At 49.9% G+C, this 17,753-nt stretch overlaps 1 protein-coding gene across 8 annotated transcripts in view; it reads left to right on the top strand.

Annotated features, from left to right (window-relative positions):
• Arid3b (AT-rich interaction domain 3B) overlaps positions 1 to 17,753 on the top strand; it is a 78,825-nt gene that overhangs the window by 44,597 nt on the left and 16,475 nt on the right. The window contains exons 6-10 of one of the 8 annotated variants that reach the window (XM_052761526.1): positions 861 to 1,162; positions 1,277 to 1,531; positions 2,748 to 2,846; positions 9,857 to 9,935; positions 10,998 to 11,820. In XM_052761526.1, coding sequence (XP_052617486.1) covers positions 861 to 1,162; positions 1,277 to 1,531; positions 2,748 to 2,846; positions 9,857 to 9,912 — 712 coding nt within the window. In that variant the 3' untranslated portion in view covers positions 9,913 to 9,935; positions 10,998 to 11,820. The other 7 variants (XM_052761506.1, XM_052761516.1, XM_052761546.1 and 4 more) reach the window with 7 other exon arrangements.

Below are 17,753 nucleotides of genomic sequence, written 5' to 3'. Positions count from 1 at the left end.
AGTTGGCATATCTGTCAGGTATCATGCCCTGGCCTTATTGAAAGGGTGGTGGCGCACGCCTTTAATCCCAGCACTCAGGAGGCAGAGGCAGGCAGATCTCTGTAAGTTCAAGGCCAAGTCTGGTCTACAGAGCTAGTTCCAGGACAGTTAGGGCTACACAGAGAAACCCTGTCTCAAAAAAGAAGAAGAAGAGAAAGATGATAAGGTTTTGGGGCCAGAAAGAAGGCTCAGTGGGTAGATGCTTTCTGCCACACCGACTACCTGTGTTCAATCCCTAGGACCCAGCCAACCCTCATTATAGAAAAGGACTCCTGTAAGTGGTCCTCATACCAACACCACAGCATGCCACACATACACACACAATAAGTAAACATAAAAAGAAAGGTTTTATCCATCAGGACTATTCTAGTAGAAGTAGCTGTAATTAGAATGTCAGTGTTTTAGGGGGAAAGAATGGCTCCTTGGGACAGGTGACACACACAAAGAAGGGCAGCCCTCTTGGGTCCCATCCAGTGGGAAGAATTGCTCCTGTATGACCAGCCTAACTGAATCATAAGAAGCCAAGAAGGCATTGCAAAACACAGGCATCTAAGGGGATTCCAAAACTATAGAGGCCAGTGGGAAAGATGTTAGCAAAGGTTCCCTTTATGACTGATGCTTCAGATTCAAGCAGTGTGTATACCTAAGCAGTACTAGAGAAGACTGAAGGAATGTGTCCAGTGAGCCCAGACTTTCGTTCTGTTTCTGCTGTACATAGCACACCCTAGCTCTTGCCTGGTCAAGGCTGCTTCCAAGGACATATCAACTTAAACTAGACAGTCTCTGGTCCTATGTTAGATTTTTCCTCCCTCCCTCTGCAGGTACATGAAGTATCTTTATGCCTATGAGTGTGAGAAGAAAGCCTTGAGCTCCCCAGCTGAACTACAGGCAGCCATTGATGGCAATCGTCGGGAAGGTCGGAGGCCCAGCTATAGCTCCTCCCTCTTTGGCTATTCTCCTGCCGCTGCTGCTGCCGCTGCCGCTGCTGCTAGTGCCGCCACTGCTGGGGCCCCTGCCCTTCTATCACCCCCCAAGATCCGGTTCTCCATCCTTGGGCTTGGCTCCAGCAGTGGTACCAATGCCAGTAGCCCTCGGATATCCCCAGCATCTACTCTCAGGAAAGGTGAGCAGAGCCTTTGGAGGAGGGAAAGCAAGCCCAGTTTGCCTTTGTCCGGGATGGGCATTGAGGTGGAGGGGTGAGTCGTTGCAGATTAGTCTAGCTCCGTCTCCTTCACAGGTGATGGAGTCCCAGTGACAGCAGTGCCTGTGCCAAATCGCCTGGCTATGCCTGGGACTTTGGCAGGCCAGCAGGCTGGCAACCGGACAGGCACACTGGATCAGCTACGGGAGCGTCTAGAGTCAGGGGAACCCCCTGAGAAGAAGGCATCAAGGTTGTCAGAGGAAGAGCAGCGCCTGGTGCAGCAGGCCTTCCAGCGCAACCTCTTGAGCATGGCGCGGCAGCTCCCCATGAAGATGAGAATCAACGGCAGGGGTAAGCATCAATGTGTAAGTCCATCTTTCCTTCCTAATGCCTTCCTCACCCCAGCTCCACTCAAGGCCCCGAGGCTGGGTGCCTCTAGGTACATCCTGACCTCCGGGCCTAGGAAACATCCTCTCCAACCATTGTTCCCGTTGCCTTCACTGCCCTAGAAAACCCCAGCAGAGCGCCACTGGAGGTTCCATGCCCGCCAAAATCTCACCACCCCGGTGTTTTCTAGGTCAGAAGTTGCTTCAGGCAGTGAAGTCCTTGTTCTCTAACAAGAAGGAAAGTGGTTATTCATGGAGGAGACAGATGTTGTACTCCTCCAAGCCTTCCTAGCCTTTGCTCTATCTAAAGTACAGGGTTTGCACCCGTCCTACCACCTTACCAGATGCAGGCTGCAGTCAGGTCTGTCATTCCTGAGAAACAGTGGAACCACCAATGGCCTCGGGAATAAGAACAGAAGTAGGCAATACAAGTTTAGCCGTACGTGTGATATCTCCCCCCCCCCCCATTTTTCTAGTTTTCTACCTTTTCTTCCTAAAACACGCATTCCATTTCCCTCATTCTTCTCCCTGCTCTCCCATTCAAGCCCCCTTTCTATGCCATTGTTGCCGTGGCTCTCTGTCAAAGCAAACATGGGTAGTTGTATGCTGAGAAGGGAGGCAGGTGTGAAAGGAGCCATTGAGATTCCCAGGCAGCCCTCCTGGATGATGGGCAGAGGGAACCATTTAGAGGCCAGTGGAAAAGGCAGCTCACATGGAAGAATGTTTGACTCTGTGGAAGAAGAAGGCAGGGGTCCTGGGTGGCGGTGGTGGCGTACGCCTTTAATCCCAGCACTTGGCAGGCAGAGCCAGGCGGATCTCTGAGTTCGAGGCCAGGCTGGTCTACAGAGCGAGATCCAGGACAGGCACCAAAACTATACAGAGAAACCCTGTCTCGAAAAACAAAAACAAAAAGGCAGGGGTCAGTGAGCCAGGCAGAAGCCCTGTGTACCAGCTCCCCACAGGGCTGGGAGGGCTAGGGGCTGGAGGCAAAAGATCCTTCTTCAGAGATGTATAATAGGTAACTCAGTCGGGGTGGAACTTAGTAGGAAGGTGGGGAGGCTGGTTCTGCTGTCAGTCCTGTGATGAAAGGTAGTAGAGTGTTAGACCACAGACCAGCTTGACTAAGCAGCACCAGAGGACTGCGGGAAGCTTGACCAGGTCCATTGTTCTCTGATTCACAGAAGACAGAGCAGAGACTTCGGCTGCAGCACTGAACCTGACTACCAGCGGCATTGGGAGCATCAATATGTCTGTGGATATTGATGGCACCACCTATACAGGTAGGCCCCTGGAGCTGTAGGGAGACCCATGCCGGCTGCCAGTCACAGTGCAGCTTCCCAGCTTGCCCTGTCTGGTTCCCTCAGATACCTTGGGCTCTGTGTGTGTGTGTGTGTGTTGGGGGGGGTCCTTTTTCACTGACTCAAGATTCCTAAGATACAGAGATCCTGGACTGTAGGGGCACAGACTGATAGGATAACCAATAGTGACAGGAACCCTTCCAGTCAATGGCTAGTTAGTTGAAGATATAATTTAGTATGAGGGTTTATTTGTCAACATCCCTACGCATACATTTCAGCATACATTATGAGCTAGGTCACCACTTACCATGCACAATCTTCTAGAGAACAAGACTCATTTCCCTGACTGCAAAAGACTCATTAAAGGGCTTTTTTTTTGGGGGGGGGTAATGTGCTTTGGCGGGGGTAGTTGAGATAGGGTTTCTCTGTATAGCCCTGACTGTCCCTGGAACTCACTCTGTAGAAGATGCTGGTCTCAAACTCGGAGATTCTCCTGCTTCTGCTTCCTGAGTGCTAGGATTAAAGGCTTGTGCCACCGTGTCTTTTTTAAAAAGTCTTTTATTTTGTAATGCATGAGTGTTTCATCTGTCTGCATGTATATCTGTACACTATGTGGATGCTGGGAATCCAACCCAAGTCCTCTAGGAGAGCAGCCACTGCTCTTAACTACTGATCTATCACTCCAACCCCATCTCCTGTCTTTTTAAAATAAACCAAGGACTATGATACCAGCATAGCTAGGTGTAGTAGCATATAGGCTGTAGTAGTATATATCTGCAGTTCCAGCACTCAGGAGGCTAAGGCAGTCACATCATGAGTTCAAGGCCAGACTGTACTACAGAATGAGACCCTGTCAAAAATAAATAAAACACCCCAGCAGTGAATCTGAGTACTGCAGAAGCACCCTTGACCCCTAGGGGCATTGCCATTTTTCACTTGGATCTCCTTAACCTAATTGCCTGCAGTATTTTGGTGGGTGGTTGGGTTTGTATCTGTGACTAACAGATCTTTCAAAGGTGTTCAACAGAGTTCATTTAGGCAGCAGACCCCAACCCTGAATCTCTGGCTATTCCATTTGTTTAGGGACAGGCTTGGATGCAAGCTCAGGCTAGTGACATCTGCCTGTTTTTACCAGGGCATGAGGTGTGCCAGCTGCCTGGTGAGCATCTGCTCGCAGATCAGTAAGACCTTGGCATTCTAACCCAGAGTATTTCCCTAGGAATAGCCCCTGGCCCAGGGAAGCATGGGTTCGTAGAAGCAGCCATGCCACTGTGGCTTGCCAGTCTCTTGTGTCATCCTGGTGCCCTGTGCCCACTCATGATGTGGCTTGGGACATCTGGGCCTGGTTTGCGTCCCAAAGAGAACAGAAACTGGGCGTTCTGGCTAGATCTCAACGCCCTCTTGTCTTCTTCCTGAGAGGAAGATATGGGTAACTCTCTCCTTTGCCCTCAGAATAGGGAGGGTCAGGAGTTGAGGCTCCCAACACTCGGACAACGGGCCACTTCCCTGTCTTGGCCCTGTCTGCCCCAGGTTTTCTCAGTCAGGATGGGGGGTGTCCAGGAACCTAAATGTGGTTCTGAGACTCCAGGCCACCCTCCTCCATTAGCTCCCTTCTACATGCTGCTTCTCACACCTATGCTTGCTGCCACTGCTAAGCCAGCTCCTCTGCAGGCCTCCTAGGACTTGAGCATCCTCATCCTCTGACCTCCCAGAGAGCATCCTGAGTTCCAAATGTCTTGGTGTCCTTCTCCTGCTTAAAACTTGAGGGCATCCAAATGGGTTCCTATAGCTATACAAGGCCCCACCCACCTCCTTTACTCCACTGTTGCCTAAACCATTTACACCTCCCCCAGCCCCAGTGGAGTAGCCTTTCTTGTTGCTGTGTCTTGGGTTCCCTGGCCGCCATCTCTTCCATTTGCTGCTTTCTCTCTCTGAGCAGTCTAGACCCACACTTTCCACTAAGCCCTTTCTGGGCTGCGCTTCTGCTCCTCTCCAGACCCTCACGATGTCCTACAGCAGCTCCATCAGCCCAGGACAGTTATGTCATTCCAGCAGAGATACTCGTTACATGCCTGACCTTCAGCAGTGTGTGAGCCTTTGACAACAGGACAATTGTCTGGGCTTCTGATGACATCTGGTGTGGTAGGAGAATGGAGCACACAGGGTCAGGCCAGTGATCATCCCTTGTTTAATTGAACTGAGCCACAGTCTCTCTCCTGAGCCCATATTGCTTTTCCTCCCACCCCAGGTGTGCTGTTTGCCCAGAAACCAGTGGTCCACCTCATTGCAGGCTCTGCTCCTCAGAGCATTGGCGGCAGCAGCAGCAGCAGCAGCTCTCACTGCTCACCAAGTCCTACCTCATCCCGGGGCACCCCCAGTGCAGAGCCCTCCACCAGCTGGTCCCTCTGATGAGCAGCACCCAGTACCCACTCCCTACTCTCCTGAAGAGAGTAAGGGAGATCGATGCACAGAATTTACCTCATCTTATGGAGTCCACATCAGACACCATCTGGCCAGATGTTGAATTTGGAAGTGTCCATCTGTCCAGGCTCCATTCAGGTTCTGCTGTACTCTGGGGACAAGGAGAGACTTGGTGGTGGGGGGAGGCAGGGCAGAGCGTTGTCCAATCAGGGATTGTCCTGGAGAACTGGGTGGGGCATCTGGGCATCCAGCTTCCCCAGCGTTCCCAACCACCTCCCATCCCAGAGCAGTGTATCGACAATCTGTAAGGCGACATGGGGCTGGAGGCTTTCCATTTCCTTCCCCTTAATTTATTTCCCTTCGGCTGCCTTCTGCCTTCACCCCAGGCTCACCAGTCTCTTAGTCTGCCCAGTCCCCAGTGTTTAAATCCCAGTTGGGGCTCTAGGAGTCAGGAGCTTGTCTCCCTTGCTCTTGTCTGTGCTGAGCATGGGATGGGGATGGGCTTTCCCGGTCCTCCTTGCTTACTGCTTTATTCTTTGGGCATGAGTCTCTCAACTCAAGTCTTAACTTCAGTCCTCAGGGCCCTGGAGTACTCCCTTTGTTGTTCTAAGAAAAAAAGTGTGAGGACAGGCTCCAGGTTCAGGGACTCTGCACATGAAAAGGAGGAAGAGCTCATGGTGCCCGGGCCCTGGTACCTACCTGACAAGACTCCATTTAATCCCCAAACCTCAGCTCCCTGCATGCCCATGTTGGCCAGCTCTCCCAAGATACCACTTGTCCCTGGCCCCTACCGTCGTCTCTTGGGGCCATTTCAGCCCCACCAGCCCCAGACACGCTGATGTCAGGCTCACTGAAATACCTCAGATTTGTAATTGTTGATAGTTGAGTCTTCAGGAAGTATTTGCATCTCTGTAATCTTTTTTATATGTGTTTTGCTGACTTTAATTTTTTAATTTTTATTGTTGCTGTTGTAGCACCAAAGAAATGAAAGCAGATCACCCCAGCCAGGTGCGGTTTGCAGCCAGCCTCCCTCCAACCTGCCCATGCTCTAGCCAGGAGGTGGAGCAGGCGGGGTGACTCAGGGATCACCACAGCAGGAGGATGGGATGGAGGGGCCCATGCTTGCTGGTGGATCCTGAAACCACACTGGTTCTTTCTGCCCCTACCCCAGCTGACAATAAGGCAGGGTATCTCTCTGCCTTTGGAGCCCTCACCTTGGGGCATAGGCAAATGGCTGTGGGCCCTGCCTGAGACTGAGCTCCAGGGTGCTAAGAGGTTGCTAAGAGAGCTCTGTCTCCTCTTAGCATATAGCTGGAACAGGCCACTGTATAGAGAAAGGGTGGTCTTTACACAGGGCTCCACTCTCACCCCAGTGTCCTCTACTCTGTTACACAAAGCATCACCCACTGGGACTACTCAGGTTGTGCAGTGGAGACCACAGCATGGCCCAGCAGTCCTGTCTAGGACAAGAAAGGGAAACCAAAAGCTTGTACACAAATATACCTCAGCCTGGCAAGTGCCACACTGCTGACTTGTGGCTCTTCTCCCTGCCCCAGGACACACACACTCAGTAACTCACACACTTAGCTCCTATACTGGAGTCTCACCCTCCTAGGACCTCAGAAGCCTCATCCACCAGCCACATGCAGGGTTGGGCAGAAGACATCTGGGGTCTGGTGCTGTGAGAAGTCTGTTTGGCCAGGGTGTCTCAGGATTTAGTCATGAAGGATAGACCCTTCCTATCCAGGGGAGACAGGGACAATGCAGGTCTTTCTGATCATCGAATCCTTTCTCTTTCCCCAGGCAGCTTGTCCACTTGTCCCTCTCCATGCCCCCTCACTGCCCTCAAGCTAGCAACAGGCTCCTAGCCAGAAAATGCAAGAGCTGAGTGCCCATGTGTGCCCAGCATTAGGGCTCTGGCCCAAATGGAGCTTCCCCTGCAGGCGTAGTTCTGAAGGTCTTGTGGCAGGATGGCATCCCTCCTTTCTATGTCTTGTATGTATTCTAACCAGAAAAAAAAAATGTGATAGCACATGGTAGCCTAGGCAGTGAATAAATACCTCAGACGTCCTCTCACAGCAAGTGTCTATATATGTCGTGGTTATTTTCTGTCTTACATGTTCTTGAATGTTTATATTTCAATAAAGCTCTACCTCTTCACATGAGTAGGTCTGGGTTTCTTTCACTGACTTGCACTTGACAAGATCCTTCAGAGTGAAAAGGGACTTCATGAACTGTGCCTTAGGTCCCTAGCTCTTCCTGAACCAATAAAATTATCACTCAGAAACTTATATTAATTAAACTGCTGGGCCATTAGCTCAGGCCTACCACTAACTAGCTCTTACACTTGACTCGGCCCATTTCTGTCCATCTATATGTCACCACATGTTCCATGGCTTTACCTGTTGCCTTTACATGTTGCTCCCTGGACGGTGCTGGCGTCTCTCCCACTCCGCCTTCCTGTTCCCCCAATTCTCCTCTCTGCTAGTCTCGACTATACTTCTTGCCTGGCTACTGGCCAATCAGTGTTTATTTATAAATCAGTCATAGCAACATATTTTTACAGCATACAGGACATCCCACACCAAGGGCATGGACTTCACTGCCAGGCTGAGCAGTGTCACAGCACAGTAGGAGGGCATTACCAGGGCCTGGCTGGGCTGGTAATGCCCCCTCCATCCAGGACCACAAGCAGCTCACCTGTCTGTGCACATCCCCCTTTCCCTGCCACTCAGAGCTACTGGAACCTTAGCAGATTCATGCTTCTCACCAGCCAGTGGGAGGTGTACCATCACTGTGCACAAGGATCTTGGGCTTCAAGCCATCATAAGATGCATAGCCAGATCCTGTCCCCTGAAAAAAGAAAAAACACCAGCAAGGTGGCTCAGCAGGTAAGGTGCTTGCTGCTAAGCCTGATGACCTGAGTTAGATCTCTGGAACCCATACGGTAGAAGGGAAACACTCCTGAAACCTGTCCTCTGACCTCTGTGGTGATATATTGTGTAACCTAATAAAATTTGCCTGAAGATCAGAGAACAGAACAAACTGCTAGATTGAACATAGATGCCAGGCAGTGGTAGCACACACCTTTAATCCTAGCACTCGGGAGGCAGAGATCCATCTGGATCATTGTGAGTTCAAAGCCGCCCTGGATTACATGAGATTGACTCAGTCTATGAGAGAAACAGAGCCAGGCAGTGGTGGCACACACCTTTAATCCAGTATTTGGAAGTCACACACGCCTTTAATCCCAATAAGTAATATGGCAGGGCCAGAAAAGTAGATAAGACTTTTGGAAACAGGAACTAAAGCCTTTTCGACTGAGGAACCCCTTTCAGCTAAAGGCCTATTGGCTGAGGCTCTTTCAGGTTGAGGAGTTGGTGAGGTAAGAGGTGGTTGGTGACTGTGGCTTGCTCTGCTTCTCTGATCTTTCAGCTTTCACCCCAATATCTGCCTCTGGGTTTTTTAATTTAAAGATCATTTAGCAATTCGTGTTACAGACCTCCACATAAATGTCTTAAAAGGAGTGAGGGCCTGATGTAATGGTATGCGCCTGTAACCCCAGCGCCTGCCCCACAGCTGACACCTAGTGTGATCTGGTGGGAGAGTGCTGCTCCCAAAGTTGTCTAACCTTCATACACGCGCTGTCACACGTGCACACAAACACCACATAACATGTATTTGTGGAAGCAGGGTTTCTCTGTGTAGCCCAGACTGTCCTGGAACTCACTCTGTAGACCAGGCTGGCCTCAGACTCAGAGATCCAATCCACCTGCCTCTGCCTTTTCAGTGCTGGGATTAAAGACGTGCGCCACCACCATCCAGCCATTTTTTTTTTTTTTTTTTAAATAAGATGGATCAGTCTGGCCATAGTGGCACACCTTTAACCTCAACATTTAAGAAGTAGAGGCCAAGCTGGGCGGTGGTGGCGCACGCCTTTAATCCTAGCACTCGGGAGGCAGAGCCAGGCAGATCTCTGTGAGTTCGAGGCCAGCTTGGTCTACAAAGCGAGTTCCAGGAAAGGCTCCAAAAGTACACAGAGAAACCTTGTCTTGAAAAAAACAAAAAACAACAACAAAGAAGAAGGAGAAGAAGAAGAAAAAGAAGAAGAGGAGGCCAATTTGGTCGAGACATAGTGAGTTCTAGGCTTGCTGGGGCTATAATGGTGAGGCCGTGTATTAGAACAGCAACAATAACAAAAACGGTGGATTAAAGTCATCCTTGTCTACTGTATTAGGTTCTCCAAAGGAAGAAAACTGATGGAATGAATAAACATGTATGTATATGGAAGTTATTACAGTGGCATATGGGCTGTGATCTGAGTAGCACAATGGTTCTCAACCTATGGGTCAAGACCTCCTTGGGGTCAAAAGGCCCTTTCATGGGGGTTGCCTAAGACCATCGGAAAACAGATATTTACATTATGATTCATAACAGTAACAAGATTACAGATATGAAGTAGCAAAGAAAATAATTTTATGGTTGAAGCATTGAGAAGATTGAGAATCACTGGAGTAGTCCAACAGTGGTCTGTCTTGTCTCTCACTCTCTGCCTGCTGCCTGTGGATCAGGATGTAAAGCTCTCAGCTACTACTCCAACACCATGCCTGTCTGCCTCCCAGGGTGATAATGGACCAACCCTCTGAAACTGTAAGCAAGACCAGAGGTTGCACAGCAGTACCAGGCCCTGACAAGTATGAGTGATGGGGACTCCCTGCTGCGGGGGACATGGTCTGACAGATTTGGAAATCAGTTGCTGGGCTGTGAAAAATTCAATTCTGGGTGTGTGCCATGGAGATGAGTGCTGATGGAAATGTGTGGTGATGTATTGTGTACCCTAATAAAATTGCCTGGGGATGGAAGGACAGAGCCAGCCACTAGATGAGACATGGAGGCCAGACAGTGATGGCACACACCCTTAATCCTATCACTGGGAGGCAGAGATCCTCTGGATCTCTGTGAGTTCAAGGCCACACTGGAAACAGAACCAGGCAGTGGTGGCACACACCTTTAATCCCAGGAAGTGGCATGGCTGGGTGGAGAACAGTATATAAGGTGTGAGGAGACAGGAACTAAAGCAGTTCAGCTGAGACCCTTTCAGGTGAGGACTCGGAGGCTTTCGGTCAGAGGATCCGTCGAAACAGGATCGGCTGAGGAGTTGGCAAGATGAGGTTGGCTGTGGCTTGCTCTCCTTCTCTGATCTTTCAACTTTCACCCCAATATCTGCCTCTGGGTTTTTTATTAAAAGACCATCGAAAATTCGAGCAACAATAATGGGCAGCCATTGAACCTGGTGTGGGCTGGGGTTTCTTCTCAGGCTTTTACATTAACTCCTTTAATTTCTGTGGTGGTTTGAAGAGAATGACCCCCATAAGCTCAGTATTTTGAATACTCAATCCCCAACTGGTGAAAATGTTTGGGAAGGATTAAGAGGTGTGGCCTTGTTGGAGGAGGTGTAACACTGGGGGTGGGCTTGGAGCTTTCCAAAAGCCCACACCATCCCAGTTAGCGCTCGCTCTCTCTCTCTCTCTCTCTCTCTCAAGACAGGGTTTCTCTGCGTAGCTTTGCGCCTTTCCTGGATCTCGCTCAGTAGACCAGACTTGGCCTTGAACTTACAGAGATCCGCCTGCCTCTGCCTCCCGAGTGCTGGGATTAAAGGCATGCGCCACCACTGCCCAGCAGCTCTCTTTTCCCCAACTCCTTGTACAACAGGTGTAAGCCTTCAGCTACTGCTCCAGCACCATGCCTGCCTGCTGACTGCCTGCTGACTGCCACGTCCCCCACTACGATGAGCATGGACTCCAGCCCTCTGGAACCATAAGCCCCAATAAAATAAGTTTTCTTGGCCATGGTGTCTCTTCCTAGCAATAGAAAGGTAACTAATACCATCCTGTACCTATTTGAGGTAAGATGAAGCATTTTTACCCATTTTACAGATGAAGAAATAGTCAGGGGTGGCTGAACACCTAGGCCACACAGTGAGCAGGGCCTGGATTGTCCATAACCACCATACCAGCCCTCTATGCACATTGCTCATGGCGTGCAGTCTCGGAGGCACTTGCTGCTCATGGTACACATGAAAATCCTGAGTAGAAATGTGCTCGAAGAGCCAAAGAGCTAGGATTGGACTCCAAAGTGGTTGCTCTTTTGAGAAGGGAAAGGGCCCTGAGTGGAGGGAGGCAGAGAATTCAGGGGGTTTGTCAACAGGTGTCTGCTATACCCTGCTGTGCCCATCCAGGTGTAGCAGGAATCTTAAAATGTCCTTATTAATAAGATCAAACCTGAGCCAGGTATTGGGGTGAACGCTGGAAGATCAGAGAAGCAGAACAAGCCACAGCTTCCTCACCTCGCCAGTTCCTCAGCGGACCCTGTTTCCTCAGACTGGAAGCCTCTGTGTCCTCATCCAAATGAATCTCAGCTGAACTGCTTCTCAAAAGCCTGAATGCTTAACCAGCCTCTAGTTCCTGGTTTTCACGCCTTATATACCTTTCTGCTTTCTGCCATCACTCCCTGGGATTAAAGGCGTGTGTCACCATGCCTGGCTGTTTCCAATGTGGCCTTGAACTCACAGAGATCCAGAGGGATTTCTGCCTCTGGAATGCTAGGATTAAAGGCATGAGTGCCACCATTTTCTAGCCTCTGTATCTAGTAGCTGTTCTGTTCTCTGACCCCAGATAAGTTTATTAGGGTGCACAACATTTTGGGGAACACACTACCACCACATCCAGGGACCACTTTGCAGCCCTAGCATCCTGAAGCCTTTGCTGCTGTCTGGGGCTGGCCACTTCTCTTCTGCTGGACTTCCCCAGAGCCAATGGAAGCCAAGCGTGGATGGGGTGCCTGACTACCGTGCACAAAGACCCCAAATAGACTGTATCCCACCTCTGGAAGAGACCCATTGCACTCTGTGAAGGAGGAAAGGCCCCCCTTAGAAGGAAAGGGGAAGTGGAGGCTGAGGGGCTTGGCAGGGGGTTAGACTCAGAGCTGGAGAGAAGGAACTGGTACAGAATGGTCAGAATGGAAAGGGTAGAGTGTGGTTGTTGAGCTTGGGGACATTGAAGTACAAACCCAGACGGTGGCGAAGCTAGATGAAGGACAAGGGGAGCCGGGCACAGTGGCATATGTCTGCAGTATCAGCAGTTGAAGGGCTGGTGCAGGGGATCCTTTAAGCCCAGGAGTTTGAGACCAGCCCAGGCTACAAAGTCCCCATCTCAAAAGACCAGGAGGCCAGGATGGGGAGCGGTGGGCAGTTTCAACAAACTCGTGGCCTTCCCCACACCGGAGCCACTGAGACGAACAGGGGCTGAGGCTGTGAGAAGCGAGAGACTCAGGGGTAGAGGGTGAGTTGACTCGGAGGGAGGGAATTAGTTGGAGGCAGCAGGGACAAGAGTAGCAAAGAGGAGAGGGGTTGATTCTGGGCCCCTCGGGTACATGAGAAGCCCAGACACAGCCGGCCCCGCATCGGCCTCTAGAAGGGCCCAGAACCTGGGATGTTTTGTCTATGGATGGTACCCATCTCCTGCTAAAGATCACCCCCAAAGGAATAACTTGATGTCTTCTCCATGTGCGAGATGCCCTTGGCCAAAATGAAGTCTCCCCATCGAATCCACTTGCTGAGAAGCAATCTGCTCTCACCAAATTCCAGCTCTCTCCGTGGAGTGAAGCAGTCGGATTGACAAATTCGCAGTTTCTATCCTCACTGCGCATCCAGCCCTTCAGGGAGGGGTCCACAGATCCAGGTAGACTCTGTGTAGAGGACTCCTGGAGCAATTCTAAAAGCTGGGCCGGAAACTCAGCAGGATGCAGGCAGGTACCATGGCCGACTCTTACATGAATGCCGGTTAATAGATGAGAGTGGGTTATCCGGAGGAGATCACATTGGCAGGGTGGGGAGGGGTGTCCAGGAAAAGAATGGCCAGTGTCTCAGGCTGTGATGAAACACCATGGCCAAAAGCTAATTGGGGAGGCAAAGGGTTTATTTGTATTACGCTTCCATATTATAGTTCCTCATCAAAGGAAGTCAGGGCAGGAACCTGGAGCTAGGAGCTGATACAGAGGCCAATGCTGCTCACTGGCTTGTTCCTCTTGGCGTTCCAGCCTGCCTGCTTTCTTATAAGACCCAGGACCACTAGCCTTGGGATGGCACCGCCCACAATGGGCTGGGCCCTCCCCATCAATCACTAATTAAGAAAATGCTACAGGCCTGCCTACAGCCCGATCTTATGGAGACACAGTTGAGGCCCCTCCCCTCTGATGACTGTACCTGTGTCAAGGTGACATAAAACCAGCCAGCATAACTGGCCCTTTGCCGGCTTGACCACAAACTCATCACTGCTAGGGCACCGTTTCTCCTTTCTGGTTCATCCCCAAGAGCACACATTAATATGAACATTAGCATATAAAATATTCACAGTCTTACAAGTTCCACAGTCTTTACAAATTCAAACACTTTAAAATTCAGTCTATTTAAAAATCCAAAGTCTCTTTTAAAAAGCTAAAATTTCGAAGGGCAGTGGTGATACACACCTTTAATCCTAGCACTAGAGTCAGAGGCAGGTGAACCTCTGTGAGTTCGAGGACAGCCTAGTCTACTGAGTGAGTTCCAGGACAGCCAGGGCTACATAGAGAAACCCTGTCTCCCCCCTTCTCCCCCCAAAAATCTAAACTCTTTAAAAATTCAATCTTTCTTGGGGCTGAAGAGATGGGTCAGCAGTGAAAAGCACTGGCTATTCTTCCAAAGGACCCAGGTTCAATTCTCAGCACCCACATAGCAGCTCACAGCTGTCTGTAACTCCAGTTCAATGGGATCCAACACCCTCACACAGACATACATGCAGGTAAAACACCAATGCACATAAAATAAAAATAAATATATCACTAAAATCCGATCTCTCAACTGTGGGCTCCAATAAATAAAAAATAAATATTTTTACTTCAAGAGGGAAGAACCAGGGCACAGTAACAATCAGATCAAAGCAAAACCAAGCCCCAACTGTGTAAATGACTCCATGTCTAATGTCTGGGATCTACTCATATCTTCAGGACTCCCCCCAAGAGGCCTGGGTCACTTCTCCAGCTCTGCCCTCTGCAGCACACACAGCCTGTCTTCTAGGCCTCAGTCGGCTCCACTCTACCATCGTTGCTGTTCTTGGTGGCTGTCCCATAGTTCTGACATCTCCAAAATGCTGGGGTCTCTGCTGCAACTGGGTAGCACTTTCACCAATAGCCCCTCCTGGGCTCTCTTCATAGAACTAAGCCTCAACTTCTCTGCATGACCACTTCTGTCCTAGGCTTTCAACTGCCACTGAGGCTGCACCTTCACCAGTGGCCTCTCCTGACCTCTGCCAAGCCTCAGCTGCTCTCCATGACCCCTTCATGCCTTCAAAACCAGTACCACCTGGGTGACTCTTACACTAGCCAGTACCAGCATGAGGTACAAACTTGGCCACCTGTGGAACACAGCTTCTGTGTGCGGACTCTCAGGAGACACTTCCCAGAACAGATGCTGGTCTCTTGTTTTTTGCTTGTTTGGTTTGTTTTTTTGTTTTTGTTTTTCTGTGGGTTTTTTGTTTGTTTGTTTGTTTGGGGGGGTTTGTTGGTTTTTTTTTTTTTTTTTTTTTTTTGGTTTTTCAAGACAGGGTTTCTCTGTGTAGCTTTGCGCCTTTCCTGGAACTCACTTAGTAGCCCAGGCTGGCCTCGAACTCACAGAGATCCATCTGGCTCTGCCTCCCGAGTGCTGGGATTAAAGGCGTGCGCCACCACTGCCCGGCTTGTTTGTTTGTTTTTTGAGACAGAGTTTCTCCGTGTAACCCTGGTTGTCCTGGAACTCACTCTGTAGACCAGGCTAGCCTCGAACTCAGAGATACCCCTGCCTCTGCTTCCTGAGTGCTGGGATTAAAGGTGTGCGCCACCACCTCTGGCTGCTGGTTTCTTTTTAACCGCTAATTTCCCAGCTCCAGCTAACCCGCATCAATTGTCTCAGTAAACAAAAGATTTCACCATGGTGATGGTCTCTTGTTAGTCCGTCTTCATCCCCAGCTGAGCAGGCGCCCCAGATTCTTCACACAAACGGTCCCATAGCGTCTTTGCTTCCCTCTGAAATTTCACAAGCCAGGTCTCATCATCTGCACTGTTCCCAACACTCCTATTGTCCATGCTCCTACTGACCATCCCACTGAGCTCTCAGCTCTCAGTGGCTTTTCTAGCCCACACATTCCAAAGTCCTTCCACAATCCTCCCAAAAACGTAGCCAGGTCTGTTACAGCCTTACCCCACTATCCTGGTACCAGTTTCTGTCCTAGTCAAGGTTACTATTGCTGGGATGAAACACTATAACCAAAAGCAACTTGGGAAGGAAAGGCTTTAAATAAAGCCAAATGGCTTCCACTTCCACATCACTGTTCATCGTTGGTTGGAAGAAGTCAGGACAGGAACTCAAAGAGGGCAAGAACCTGAAGGCAGGACCTGATGCAGAAGCCATGGAGGAATGTTTGCCATTGACTTGTTCCAGGCGGATCTCCTGTGAGTTGGAGGCCAGCCTGGTGTACAGAGTGAGTTCCAGGACAGGCTCCAAAGCTACACAGAGAAACCCTGTCTCAAAAAATAAAAAAAAATAAAAAGACAGACAGACAGACAGAAAATGTTCTACACACTTGCCTGCCTGCACCCCGGTCTTATGAAGACATTTCCTCCATTGAGGTACCCTACTTTCTGAGGACTAGCCTCTGTGTTGTGTTGACATAAAACTAGCCAGCACATCCAGATAAACTGAGGGAGATGCAAATCCCAAACTGGTCTTGCCTGTGGCTGAGCCAGCTGAGAACAAACGCCTTTCTGAGACAGGCTAGGAGGCCAAGGGCTTAGCTGCTGTTGGGCTGTGTGGCCTGGGGCAAGTTACCTCCTCTTCTAGGAGTCTTCTTACCTGAAAGGGGGATTATGCCGCTGGCTGAGGCATCAGTAAATAGTGACTTACTGAGTGATCTAGAGCCAGTTCTCTTCCCTAGCAGGGCACAGGGTCCTGGGGGCTCTCTAAGGGCGGCAGACACATGAAGCCCTATGAGGATCTTGGGATGCCAACCCCCTCCACTGGTCAGTCTGTTCCCAGCTCTCCTAAACACAGGCTCCACCAGGAAAGGGGCACGCACATGGCCCTGTCCACCAAGGATCAGGAATCTTTTTTTTTTCTTGTAGTATGATTTTTATTTTTTATTATTATTATTTTATTTTTTTCTGTTATCAGCTTGATACAGTGCAAATTCTTATCCTAATAGTGAAATGTTTCACTGAAGCTTGCCCAGTGATTGAGTAAAACCAAAACTTATTGTAAGCCACAGTCTTCCTAGGGTCCCCCCTGCTATGTAGCCTCCCTGGTTCTGTGGGTTGCAGTCTGATTGTTCTTTGCTTTATATCTAGAATCCACTTATGAGTGGGTACATACCATGTTTGTCCCTCTGGGTTTGGGTTACCTCACTCAAGATGATATTTTCTAGTTCCATCCATTTGCCTGCAAATTACATGCTGTCATTGTTTTTCTCTGCTGAGTGGTACTCCATTGTGTATATGTACCACATTTTCTTAATCCATTCTTCAGTTGACGGGCATCTAGGTTGTTTCCAGGTTCTGGCTATTACGAATAGTGCTGCTATGAACATAGCTGAGCATGTATCTTTGTGGTATGATTGAGCATTCCGTGGGTATGTATATGCCCAAGGATCAGGAATCTTAGCAGTTATATCAATGAAGGCATTTTAAGTCTCGTGTCAGACAGGGGACAAGGATGAGGTTTTCCCAGAGACCATGACTATAGCTACCTATCACACCATAACCATAGAGCTTGGTCCCCCCAGGAGGCCTTGCTCCTCCATAAACCTGGTCCTCCTACCCCCTAGAAGTGCGCTGGGCCGACCTGGGTCTCTGGAGCTGCCAGAGCACAGCTGTGACAGTCCCCAGTGCTCAGGGACAGTTTCACAGAGCCTGGGCTTGTCCCCTGGCTCTCAGATGTCTTCAGGTGCTCTCCTGGCCCCCAGGGCTGGGACTGGAACAGATGAACAGAGGCTGACACCAAGAGAGACCGAGAGACACACAAGTACGTAGGCATGGGGCAGAAAGGGGAGGCAGCTGATGGACCCAAGAACCAGCAAAGGCCCCAGCTGGAAATCCTCTTAGAACCTTTTCTTTCCCTCCAATTTGTGGCGAGAGACCAGGGCACAGGGCAGATCTGCATTTGGGCTATTCAGGGAGGCAGTCACTGCTCTCACCCTTTAGTGGGTCCCTCGAGACTCCCCTCAGGGGCTCCAGTGAGACCCTGAAGCCCTTAGTGTTGAGAACAGCATCAGTCCTACTCCCTCAGGACAAAGCTCTCCTAAGTTCCAGAATGCCTGATATGGTGGTTTGAAAGAAAATGGCCCCCAAAGGGAGTAGCACTATTAGGAGGTGTGGCCTTGTTGGAAAAAGCATGTCACTATAGAG

Source organism: Peromyscus californicus, unplaced genomic scaffold (genome assembly GCF_007827085.1).
Source record: "Peromyscus californicus insignis strain IS unplaced genomic scaffold, ASM782708v3 Scaffold_11__1_contigs__length_118956290, whole genome shotgun sequence".
Taxonomy (NCBI): Eukaryota; Metazoa; Chordata; class Mammalia; order Rodentia; family Cricetidae; genus Peromyscus; species Peromyscus californicus.
This window is presented reverse-complemented; position numbering and strand designations above follow the sequence as displayed.